This window comes from Vidua macroura, chromosome 3 (genome assembly GCF_024509145.1).
Source record: "Vidua macroura isolate BioBank_ID:100142 chromosome 3, ASM2450914v1, whole genome shotgun sequence".
NCBI lineage: Eukaryota > Metazoa > Chordata > Aves > Passeriformes > Viduidae > Vidua > Vidua macroura.
In genome coordinates, this window is record NC_071573.1 from 48,672,708 (window position 1) to 48,685,674 (window position 12,967).

General features: G+C 43.9%; 1 protein-coding gene across 4 annotated transcripts in view; it reads right to left on the minus strand.

Annotated features, from left to right (window-relative positions):
• SASH1 (SAM and SH3 domain containing 1) overlaps window positions 1-12,967 on the minus strand; it is a 190,208-nt gene that overhangs the window by 112,602 nt on the left and 64,639 nt on the right. The window contains exon 1 of one of the 4 annotated variants that reach the window (XM_053973146.1): window positions 8,574-8,669. The exons of the other annotated variants lie outside the window; for them this stretch is intronic. Within the exon in view, the coding sequence (XP_053829121.1) occupies window positions 8,574-8,669 (96 nt within the window). Of the gene's footprint in view, window positions 1-8,573; window positions 8,670-12,967 lie in introns of those variants that run through there. 4 annotated transcript variants of the gene reach the window in all.

Genomic DNA, 12,967 nt, shown 5'->3' on the forward strand with positions numbered 1-12,967 from the left:
AGGTATATACTATGACTCACAAGATATTACTCTGGCAAGCAGAATTCTTTAAAAGCCTAAAATGCCTTTTTTTTCTGAAGTACAATGTATTGCTATGCAATCAGCTCTAGCATGTGTTTTCATCCAAGCTCCAGCTGTGGATGTGCACTCGCTGACAGAACAGTGCCACCATGGTGTAATGAGCTCTCCTGTTTCCTCCATCGGTTGTGCTGGGGTTGCAGTGAAGCAAAGAGCAAGCTTTGCATAGCAGGGTCAGCCTGGTGCTGGCATTGAAAGGGGCAGGAGGCTCAACTCATCTGAACTTACGAAAGAACAACAAAAGATGCATTTTCCTTTTTTCTTAAAAGCCTACAGGCCACACACTGCTCCACTATAAATAAATTCATGCCTTAGGCTCCTGAAGATTTTATGTAAACAGTACAGAAAGTAGACCCTTTATCTTTTGTTTATCTTTTGTTTTCATCATACCTATCAGCACTGCATAAAGCATCTTCAGTTGCAGGTGAGAGGGTTAGGAGCACCTCACAATCAAGAGATTGCTCAGATACTCTCAATTTAATATTGTAGCAAGCATGGTACTGTTTCCACTATCATCTATCAGCTCTCATCATGCTTGCTGCAAAGCTTTCAAAGCGTTGCTTTTATTATTATATTAAACAGTTACCTAATCTCCTTTACACACACTCCCACACACAAAGAATGCAGTCCAGGTGGAGAACACTGTGAGATTAAATATAAATCGGCTGTTACCTACAAAGAGCAAAAAGCACTGTATATCATCGTAATTACAGTGACAATAATGAAACATAAAAGGATATATTCATATTCTAGATAACTGTATTACCATGCTTGTATCCTTCATAGTGTATGTTTACCCACACATGAAAAGACATATCTTCATCTGGAGGCCTGATGATGCAAACTGATGTCTAGAGCATATCCCCATGTCCATGCAGGGCCATGGGGAAGTCAAATCACCAAAGTCTAATGAGCTTGAAGGAGAGCAGATCTGCAACAGCATTCCAACCAGGTCACACTCAGATTGTGACATGTATTAGAAACCTGTTCTCCAATTCATTGTATGACTTTCCTCTAAAAAGCCTGAAAATGTTATTTATAAGTCATTGTTGTATTATACTCTTAAGCTTGTCCATCCAAATTTCCAGCTACACCCTGCTTAAAACTGTTTTCCAAATAGGTTATACAATCCTCATTCTCCAGCTCTTCACAGAAAACATGCCTCTAAAATGAGTATGTAGCTCAAAAATGCTTATACAGGTCATTAGAACTTACATCAAGTATTTTATTATACTAATCTTAGTTCAAATAAACCTGGTCCATTATAAGTCTGTGTTTCAAAACACAGCAGTAGACAAGAAAGTTCTGCTATTACCATAAGCCAGGAAAAACATTCCCCTTGCCTCAAGAAGATGAAAGCAGAGCCAGCATGCCCACACCTGACCCACACTGTGCAAGTGCACTGTGGGAGGAGAGGGCACAGATAGCTTCTTTTATTTTTAATGTCATTATTTTCAATAACAGAAATCTGTGCTGTAAACCCTTGTGCCCAAAATGTATTGTAATTTTACCCTGCCAATGAGTTGTCTCTTGTTGTCAGGCAGAAATAAAACCCCTTCATATCTCTTTATCACACAACATGTCTAGATATATTTTAATAGAGAACATGTTTTTATAGTAGAAACCGGATTTTCAGACTTGCGCATATGAAACCCAGTTTCTTCCTATTGTCCATTTTCTCAATGAGAAACATGGAATCCAGATCCTTGCAAAGCCACCTCAGCATCCCTGCAGTCACAAGCACCTTCCTCCTCCTCCCACCACTAATATTGCCAGGCAGTTCATTAGTCATCAGCTATGTCAAGCAATCACCAAGAGGAAAATTGTTAGCAGCATCCAATGTTAAAACAGGTATTGTGACAAATCACTTTGCTGGGTCATTACAATATCCTATTCCTCCTGTGTTTCTGAACCTCCTAAAGTCCAAACACAGTGTGTACTCTATGGCCATTGATACTGTTACAACAGGCTAAGCAGAAAAGAAGGCGGCCTGGGCTGCTGCACGAAGGAAAGCTACAACCACGGTTTCCAAATGACAAGAGGGTGACCCAGAAGGGTGCAGTAAGCAGGGCTGGGTGCAACAGCACCGAGCATCCTCTGCTCCACAATGCCACCTCTGAAGGGAAAAAAAATCCTGAAGGAACATAGCCCAGGGCCAAAACTGGAACAGTTCAACCCAGGTCTGGAAGGAGACAATCTGACTCAAACTCCTTTGCCCTGGGCACTGACTGTTCCCTCTATCCCTTGGCCCTGTGCCACATCCAGCAGTGACCCTGTGCTCCATTTCTGTGTCCCGATCCCTCCACTGCTCCTGTTTGCATAGCACTTTATACAATCAGCACTAATTTACCCAGATTTCTACACAGCATCAGACTAAGTTAAACTAATCATTACTTACTTCTGTAAAATGTCATTTGCTCTAAGATACACTGAAAATAAGAGGTTTTCACCTGACTGTAGAAAATGGTAGCCAACATGTGTAGCATAGTATATTGCATTCCATGTAATAAAAATCCTTTAAGTGCTCATGTGCAACACATTTTCTTTTTCCACATCAATTTTCACATTTTCTTTCTGCTTAGAGAATGTCATTCTTTTCATATCTACAAAAGGAGGAAGGCATCATTACAGGCTAATTCTATCAACCTTGTATTCCACTGCTCTTGAAAAACAGAGAGAACTTGGTTGACTGACTTTCAAAAGATGGAAAAAGTATGAAGAAAAAGGGTATTTCCAAGTTGGTATTCACAGCAAATCAGCAAGAGGAAGAATGTGCTTTCAAGAAAGAATGAAGAATGAACCAAAACGAAAAGCTCTTATCACTCCTCATGGAGTAGGGTCTTATGGGGACTAAACTCTCTGATCAAGACATCGGTTTTATGTGCCCTGATGTGCAAGAAAAAGCCTAGACCAAAGGTTATCTCTGTGAGCTGTCTTTCCTCACAAAGGGATTAGCATTGCCAGGCACAACATTTCATGGAAAGGCAAAGGAGATGCAACAGGTTAAGTTTAAATTATAAAATTTAATCCAACACTTAAACTGACAGTCAGTCACTCTCTCTTTTGACTTCTTCATTTGAAAGCAAAATACCTTCCATGGTTTTGTAAAACAGAAAAAATAATATCTGCCAGTTTGAAAGCAGAGACCAGGCCTTCTGGGTTTATCCTTATTGTTGCAAGTGGGATATGCATTAGAAAACGTGCTCCAAATAGAAGTCGGAACAAAAATGTTTTGAATCAGAATGTCCCAAAGCACGTGGAGTTAATTACACAGTGCCACAGGCACTTTGCTGACATGTCATTGATACAAATCATAAAAAACAAGTATATTACACTTTCAAAAGCATATCTAACTGAAGCAGCTACTCATTTGCCTGCACATTTCCACAGAGCTGTGCTGAGCGTCCATGATCCCAACTGGAGTGGCCTTTTGGTGCCAATCTGATACCAGAAAAACAGAGTTACCCAATGAGAAACTGAGAGAGCAACAGAGCAGAGATTTCCATAGGAGGTTACAGTGAATTAATGAGGGTTTAACGAAGAGCAATCCTGGAAGAAATTGTTGGCTGGTCTTAGCTGCCACAACTCCTCCTGGCAGTTCTACAACTGCTTTATCAGTTGGGGATCTACTTCCCTGATCCTTCCAGATACCAAGACTCCCTGGCTTAATATCAAATACCTCTTCCCAAAGCATGTTAGCCAGTATCCAATTACATGTTATCACAGTAGCATTATCAGCTGGCGTCTTTTCTCTTTTGGTTTTTTTCTTTATTACTTTGATAAGAAATTCAAAATAGCCACTTAAACACGAAGACCAAGATAGATTATATATGTAAATAGTAGGGCTCCAGGTAGCCAAGTGAGCTTTATTGTCTTCAAAATACTCTGTTCTCTTCAACTAACAGCAGATGGTAGGAAAGGGCTGGTTTTCTCTCAGCATAACTGCAAAATACTATCGAAAAAGAAATCTTTTTTTTTTTTTTTTTCAGCTGTTATAATTGATACAGTAGTTTGAAACAAGAAACTAGCTACTGCTTTGAAATAAAAAGCTGGAAAGACTTCTAATGCCATGAATTAGAAGTCTTTCAAGTTCTGTTGTATCTTTTGCATCTTGGCCATTTAAGACAGAATCTCCTCCTGCAAATAAGACACTTTCTTCGGTGAAACTCCTATTACAATTGATCAGAGCTTTGACAGTGATTTCATTATTGTCAGGATTTGACCCAGATATCACTCCTATGTATATACAAAGGAAGAACTTTGCATAAACAAAAGGGGCATTGGAATGACTTCCCTGTACTAAGGTAAATAGCCCATGTTTTGAAAGCACATCTTTAAAAGAATGAAGTTCATTATTTTAATTTCATATTAAAATTTGTTCTCAGATCTCATAACGTACAAACTTTTAGACCTTCACATAGTAAGCAAAGAGTTTGCTATCACCACATCAATACGTGATTCTATGTAAAAAATAATCGCTTTTTATAGCATTGAGTTTTGGTGACACAGAGAATTTCTTTATTACCACTCACAGTCCACCTCTCTCTAAAACCTTAATACACTTCCCACATTCATTATTGCTCTGAAACACTGAAAATTATAATTATCCAATACATTCCAGCATGTGCTTGCTACAGACTAGGTGAAAGCTTTTGTGCATAATTTTGTTATCTATCTTGGGTTATCTTTTGTTATCCTTTAACAGCATAAATAGCTTGCGGTGCTTATACCACAGCTGTATGTATGGAATATTTCATTAGAAAAGTGCAAAAGGGAAAAGTCACATTTACTTCAGCAAGACCTAGTACAGCTGCAAGCATACACTCAGTATTTATCAAGTATAGGGCTATTATGTGACTTTGGAGTCCATAAAATATGCTCCTTACAAGCAGCACTTGACAACTGTTTGCTTCCCCTCCAGACCTGGGATCTGCCATCACAGGTTCCTCCTAACGAAGTTCTATTTGAAGGAATGTAACTAAAAATATACAAACAATGAAATATATTTATCAATATAAATATGGAGAGGGGCTCAATTTGTATTTCAAGTAACTTCAGTACTGAATACCAGCTGGGGTGACACTATGGCCTTTTCTCGTAATTCAGTACATAGAACAGACACCACCACACTCCACAAGGCTTCCAGCAGGGCCAGTGGGAGGAAGGCAACACCTTCCTTCCTCTTCCCCACTGCTCTAACTTCTCAGTTTGAGGAGGGAAGAATCAGGCATTTTATCACTTCTATGAAAAAACATCTTTTTTACCATAAGGACATTCACCATAAGGACATTTCAGCAAATTGCTGGAACAGGCTGCACAGAGAGATTGTGCAGTTTCTGTCCTTGGAGGTTTTCAAGATACAACTGAGTAAAGCCCCAGGCAACCTCACCTTATCTCAGAGCTCTCCCTGTTTCAGCTTGAGGATAGGTTAGATGCTGCCTGAGGTTCTTTCCACCCTGCATCATCCTACAATCATGGCTTAAGAATGCATTTTTCTCTTTCATTCCATCAACAAACTTTTGATGATCACCTTCTTTCTTAATTTCATTCTAGTTTTCTCCTTCCAAGATCACAGAATCATAGAATGGTGTCTGTTGGAAGTTCCAACACCCCTGCCATGGGCAGGGATAACTTTCACTAGACTAATTTGCTCAGAGCTCTCCATCCAAGCTGGCCTTGAACACTTAGGGGACTGGGGCACCCACAACTTTGGGCAATTTGTGCCAGCACCTAAGCACCATCACAGTAAAGGGTTTCTTCCTAATATCTAATCTAAATCTACCCTCTACTAGTTTAAAGCTACTCCCCCCATGTCCTGTCACTACATGCCCCTGTAAAAAGTTTTCATGTTTGTTGTATGCTCCCTGCAGGTACTGAAAGTCTGCAACTAGGTCACCATGAACCCTTCTCTTCTCCAGGCAGAACAAATCCAATCTCTTAGCCTTTTCTTCACAGGAGAGATGTTCCATCCCTCTGACCATTTCAGCAGCCTTCCTCTGGACTTGCTCTAACAGGTCCATGTCCTTTCCTGTATTGGGTACCCCAGAGTTGGATGGAGCACTGCAGGTGGGAGTCTTACAAGAGTGATCTTGGCTCTTCTCTCCTGCCTCTCTCCTTGCGCTAGTGCATTCCTTTGGTAGCTTCCAGGCTGTTGCAGGGCCAACCCAGCCAGCATATCACTGCACCAACTTTTTCATTTATAGAGCTATCCCCAGAGAATCCCTCTGGTGTCTACATCTGTGCTCCCCAGACAGTTTGAGTAATGAACTGCTACAGATCCCAGGAAATTAAGACCCATGCTCTCACATAATTGACAATGCAAAAGAAGTAAGCCAGCAACATAGGCCACTGATGTGGCATCATGGACTACAACCAATCAGCTACTGACTCCCATTTGGAAGTCACAACTCCAGTTCACTGCTTGCCTTTTGCAGCACAGGTTTGAAAGAGACAAAGCTCAATGCACCACAAAGATGGGCAGTGGAAATGGCACTGGAGCTACCTCTTCTTTGCCTTCAAACAAGGACAGAGCACTAAGTAGATTTATACTCAGTTCATATTAGGACCTTATTTTGCAGCCCAAAAGAATAGAAACTCTTTAAAAGTCTACATCTGAAGAAAACTGACAGCATGCAGTGAGAACTTCTGTCTTCCCTCTTATAGGAGACCCAACACAAGGTATCTTTTCATATTTGTAACTGTGTTGCAACACAAAACACTGAAGTAAGAAATGCTAATAATGCTGGCTGATGCTTGCAACCGATATAAACCATCAACTTCATAATCACAAGATGATTCCTTTCTGTAAAGCTGACCAACTCTAAGACAAATGATTTTAGCATAGTTTTATTAGAAGACAAATAATAATTAAATAGCTCTGTTTTCCCAGGAAGGAAACTAGCTTGTATTGTCAAAAGAAACCTATTCAAATTATTAGTTGTGTGACAATCAGATCTTTTTCTGCACTGAGCTTCAAAATGCTAGGCTGCTGGTCTGGCCTCCTCAAAAACTCCTTCCCAGGCATCCAATAGCACTTTGCTCTTACTAAATGCAGTACTGAAAGCTGCCAGAAAAAGACAGAAAGAGACTGTTCATAAAGTACCAACTGTGTGCTCCTTACAAACTGGCAGAACTGACTCTGTTTGCATTCTTAGATTAAAATCATTAACAGTGAAAAAGTGTATGCAGTTGGGTGTTATTAAACTGCATGTCAAGTCAATGGAGAATTTCTATGAAGAAAAGGAATAAGACAAGTTTTTGAATCTGACTTTGAATATTAACAATAAAGTCCATGGCGTAAAAAAAAAAAAACCCGCAGCATAACATGCTAATTAAATCCTCTGTTTAATTCTATAACATTTCTTCTGAATTAGATCCTATGGGTCTACCATTCATTACTTTCCATGGCAGTTTTCCAAAAAGTATTTCTCATAATATTCTTGAATGTCTACTGGTTAAATGTTAACAACGAAAACTAACACGCATCAAGCCTATTCATTTGCTTTTAAAATGAATAAACAGGCACTCCACTGTTGATTACCACATTCCTGTATCGCTGGAAGGCTGCCAGCTCCAGTACGTATATAACGTTAGTATTTGTTGTTTTTTTGCTGAGTGGCAATCCTCTGCGGTAATTATAATCTTGCAACTAAAGTAAATATTATTCTCTCGCTGCAAGTAGAAATAAAGGATTGACTCTTCCTGTATTTTTACTGTTTGCCATCCAGTCCGTCCTGTCGGTACGCTACGTGCCCATTAAACGTAATTCCTTGAGCCCTCGTTACTGGGGCCATCTCTTTTGTCTGTAACCAGTGAATTACGAGGATTAGTCCCTCCTCAGAAGATCACCGGCGCAGAAACTCCACGGGCCGTAGCCGAGCAACTCGTCTCCAAAAAACTACCGGGAGTAAGAGCTCCAAAGCCGGCGCCTGGGAGTGCCGTGGGGTCCCGGGAGCGCTGCGGGCCGGGCGGCCGTGCCCGGAGACCCCGGAGCAACGCCCCCCACACGCGGGGCTTCACCCCGAAACGCGTGCGGGGGATGTAAAGGCTGCAGACACCGCCTTCAGCCCAAACTGTCCTGTATCGGCGGCAAGCCGGGGCAGCCAGGGGACAATGAGCTCATTGATGCGGCTGAACCGGCGCTCCCGGGTGCGTCCCCGCCAGCGGGCAGCCCCTGCGCGGACCCGCTTCTTGGCGGTGCTCGGCGCGGCCCTTCCGCCCCTTCCACCACGACAGCCCAGAGAGCTCTACTCCAGAACCGCGATGAAGGCGATCACCGACACAACCCGTGGCTTTGCCCGTGAAGTTAGTTTTTTTGGGACGTACGCGCCCGCACAGGGCGGGCACGCTCCAACTCGGGCAAACTCAGCAGCAGGTGCCAGGAAGACCCGGCGAACGCTCCGCAGCATCTCCATTCCCCCACCCCAACCACCCGTCCCGCGGCAGGCGGCCCCCACGGCCGCCCCGGTCCCAGACCCCGTCTCCACCGCACTCACCAGGATGCCCATCACGTCCGCCCACAGCTGGGCGAACACCTCCGACGTGCCGCTCTCCGCCGGGGCGGCGGGGCTATCCGCCCGCTCCCCCTCCATGCCCCGGCCCGGCCGTCGGATCAGCGCCGGTTCCCTGCCGCCGCGGCCGGCCCGCCCCGCCCTGCCATCCTCCCCCGCCCCGCTCCGGCCCGCCCCGGGACACCGCGGGACGGCCCCACCGCCCTCAAACTTTCGACCCAGCGACAGAGCAGCCGGCGGTGCCGCTGCGGCCCAAAACACCTCCTTCCCCGCCCGCCCGGGGGCTCGCCCGGCGCATGTGACCGCCCCAGGGCGGCAACAAAGGGCCCAGCGCCGCCCCGGCGGCTGCACGCACCCCAAAAGTCAAGAGCGGCGCCGCGACACGCGTGGTCGCTGGCGTAGCTCTTGTTGCCATCCTCGTTACCCCCGTGCTTGTGTCTCGCCTGACGGCCGGAGCTCCACTGGCCAAGTCAACAGCGCTTTCTTAACACCGGGGAAAGACTCTAGGAAGATGTGTCAGCTGCACGCGTTACGCGGCGGCAGGGCAAGGGGCACCCTGTTAGTTCAGGTTTAGAGTTTGGGTACCGGGACCGCATCATTCTCCTGAGGAGCGGTGGTCTGTCACCTATCGCCCTTGGGGAGGACTGTGAGAACGCTGCCACCCCTACGTCTGTGCCTCATGCTCCCTGGTACCACCCCCAATCCCCATTATAGTCAAATTAAATAATTACTAACTACAGACAGCAGCAGCTATGCTCCTGCATTCTACTTGGGAAACTGCTAAGTGCCCAGACACACGCACTTCTTGTGGAAGGCATATTAAATAAGAGTGGCCAAACCCCACTGCCTGTGCATGGGAGGAGTGGCAGAGGTCAGCAGAAGAATGACCTGAAGGCCTATCCACCACTTCACACCTTACTCCCAAAGCTTCTGCTGTGACCAGCAGCGAGGAAATCCTTTACTCTTAGTGCTCATTCCTAAGCTTTGAAATGTTTAGATGCTTCTTGAAAAGCTCCTGTTTCAAGCTGCCATTTATTGGAAGCACCTGTCTGCACGGGGTGGCAGGGAAAGTGATGTATTTAATGGATATGCAGCTGTCACGCTGGCCAAGCATGTTGAGAGCAGCCAGTGAATCCTCCAACATCCTTCATGCCCTGCTTACTGCCAGGATGTATGTTACATGCCCTGCACCACCCAAACACAGCCCAGAGTCTGCCCTAGAACCTGTGCTCCCTCTTCCAGGCTCTCTGTTCAGCCCTGGGGTCCCCTGGCACCCCCTCAGCCCACTCACCAGCCCTACAGCCAACAAGGCTCCCACTGAGGGCACATCGCCGGTGGCCTGGGAGGGCTGGAGCAACAAATGATACCATTTGCTGTCAGGGCTAAAAATAGTATCTGGAGAAGAAAAAAAGGAAAAGCGTGGTTATTGCACCCTTCTCTCAATGTCTCAGTAATGCTCTTTTTCTGTCCTCAAAGCTAAGATTTAGTTTGTGGGCTAGCACTGGAGAGACAGGCTGGCCAAAACACTTTCTTTCTCATCAACTGCCACACAAAGAATGGGAGAAGACTTTTCTAAGCACTTTGTTACTGCATCTTTTGCTGGAGTGGTCAACAGCACAAATTGAACAGAGAAAAGGAGGTGGGGAGCAGAGGCAGAAAAACTAAGAGAATTATGCTGAGAGAAAGTGGTAAAGAAACCACTGATGACTGACCTCCTTTAGGATGCACATGTAGAATACACCCAGTGTAATGCATTTTATTCACTAGTAATGAGTCAAAAGTAATGAGAAATAATGAAAGGCCCAAACCAGGTATAAAATCTCTTCTAATTGACCTTTAAATTGTACACAACTATAAACCTATGAAGTACGAGACTAAAGGCATGTCAGTGAACTCTCTCAGTACTCTGAGATGGCTTGCATAACTCAAAACTGGTTTAATTAGTCAGGGTAATTTACTGACTGACCCTCTGAAATTCATTACCACTTACAGTAGTAATGTCAATCTACTTAAAAATATCTGAACAAGGCTCACGATCTCAGGATTTAATTATTCTGGGCTCATCATACACACTATCTTCTGTACTTTCTTTTTTATAGATGGAGGCATATTACAAAAAACAAACAAAACAGCAACTCTGCAGCACACAGCCTAAACCCCCTCACTGTTGTGTCTTGGGTGGCAACAGATTACGATCAAGTAGGTGCAAGGGGCAGTACTCCCACTTGCCTGGCCCCTCCCTGCCAACCGAGGTCACTGCTTCTGTGCAATGATGACTACATCACTTACTGAAGCGGGTCCTGAATAGCCACACTTTTCAGCCTTGCAGTACAGGTAACAAACTAGACAGTAAATTGTGGTGGTCCCAGAGTTGCTTCCTGAGCTATTATGTCATCCTTTTTGTGGAAGCAGCAGCTTTCATCAGAGAAGCACGATGCATGGCTGTGGCAGTCTTCCCCTCAGCCTTTCATTTGAGATACAGAGCCTTTGATTTCAAGAAAGTGAGATAAGGAAAGAAAGATCTTGCAAAATCACATGACTCCAGAAGTAGTTGCTTTAAAACCAAGTGGACATGAGAGAATCAAAACAAATCCATGGCAGTTTACAATAGCTACCATCTTCTATGATCTTGCAACTGTAGTATTCACACATTTTCAGACATGCATAACATGCCATTTTCACAAGACATTCAATGAATATGACATACTAAAATTATTCTGTGCTCTTCTCTCACCCCTTCCTTCTAGGTAGGACAAGGTTCCTCTATTTTAATGAAGCCAATGTCCTGCAGAACTAAATCCCAGGAGTATTTTACAAAAATCAGCTGCAACAAGTGTATGGGAGTTTTAGAAAAAGCAGGAACTCAGATCTTAAAGGAGTTTTGAAGCCCAGCTATGAGTGGGCTATGTGTTACAACTGCTACTACAAAATAACAAATTGTTTTAATTTTGGCATGTTAGAACACAGTTTTTGTTTTCAGTTTTATCTGTATTTGCCTAGATGATAACTCAAACATCTTCAAAAGACTGCTCTCTAAAAGCATCTTGTGCTGGACCTCTCTATGGCTATTGGAAGAAATAAATCTGGACAATTTTCTGAGATGTTTATGACATTTCACAAGAGCTCTGACCAGGTGCATTTCAGAAATCTTGCAAAAAATGGTCACTGTGCACCTTCAGGGCAGCACTAGGCAGCAGGGCAGCAGTCCTGGTAAGATACCCCTGTGTGTTGCAGTCACGAAGTTGGCTATGAAGCTCCCTGTGGCTGTTCTGCAAATCTCTGAAGAGATTTGAAACAATTGACACATATGTGGTCAATCTAGTCTTGCCGAGTTATGGCAGATGCACTGAGCGTATGAGCCTGTCTTCCTATCACTCCATCAGCTACATGTGGGTGTAAAGTAAATATGAGTTCCCCACATACAAACCAGGCAGGATCAACCAACTTGGAGAGCACTGGTCTGTATTCAAGAGAGATGGACTTTCTTCTAGAAGACTACTCAGAGCAGGATCCTAGCTCCACATTAAGATGGCCATAGAGAAGCTCATCTTTCTCCTTTCTTTACTGAGGGTTCAGGGAGATGGCCTTCAGGACAAATTGTTTCTCTGTGAAAAGCACGAACCTCAAACACAAACCTCTGAGCCATGAAGGCAATAGATGACAAACTTTCTGTTCCAAAGCAGTGTGTGCCATCTCACCACAATGTCACATAAGTGTTTCAACAAAACATTTAATAGGGAAAAATTTAAAATAAACTGGAAAAGCCAACATGCACTATCATAACCAGACTATGACAACTGTTGTCACCCACGTCAAAGGAATTTAATCCAGGAAATCTACAGCCTTGAGCACTTTGATATAAATTTTAAACTATATGTAAGAGAGTGATATTAGGTTGCCTTGGAAAGGGGATCATGCTCCACAGAGTAAATAGACACCAAACTTCATGGGTTCCTGATAAATGACCTGAGGGAAATGGCTTCCTGCTCAGAGACCTGGCAATTTACTCTGCGTGCATGAACAAAACACATGAGGTTTCTCAACATCATTAACAAAACCCTGCCCAGTAGATCAAGTCCAAATAGGAACATCAAAGCCTCAGAGAAATAAAAAAGCAAGCCATTGTATGCAGAGAGGCTGCAGGGAAAGGGAGAAATAAAAATTCCAGCTAGCTCCTGCAGGTGACCTGCCAAAGCCCTAAAATTCTTAACACAAGCACATTACAATGGAACACCTATTACCAGTGATTGCATCTCCTTTCAGCTCTCTCCCTCTTCCTGCTTGGTGGAGGTCATCAAACTGAAACATGCAGTTTCACATCACAGTCTTTGACTGGAAATGCAGCTCTTAGTGGTTGTAGGCTCCATCCCATCAACTTA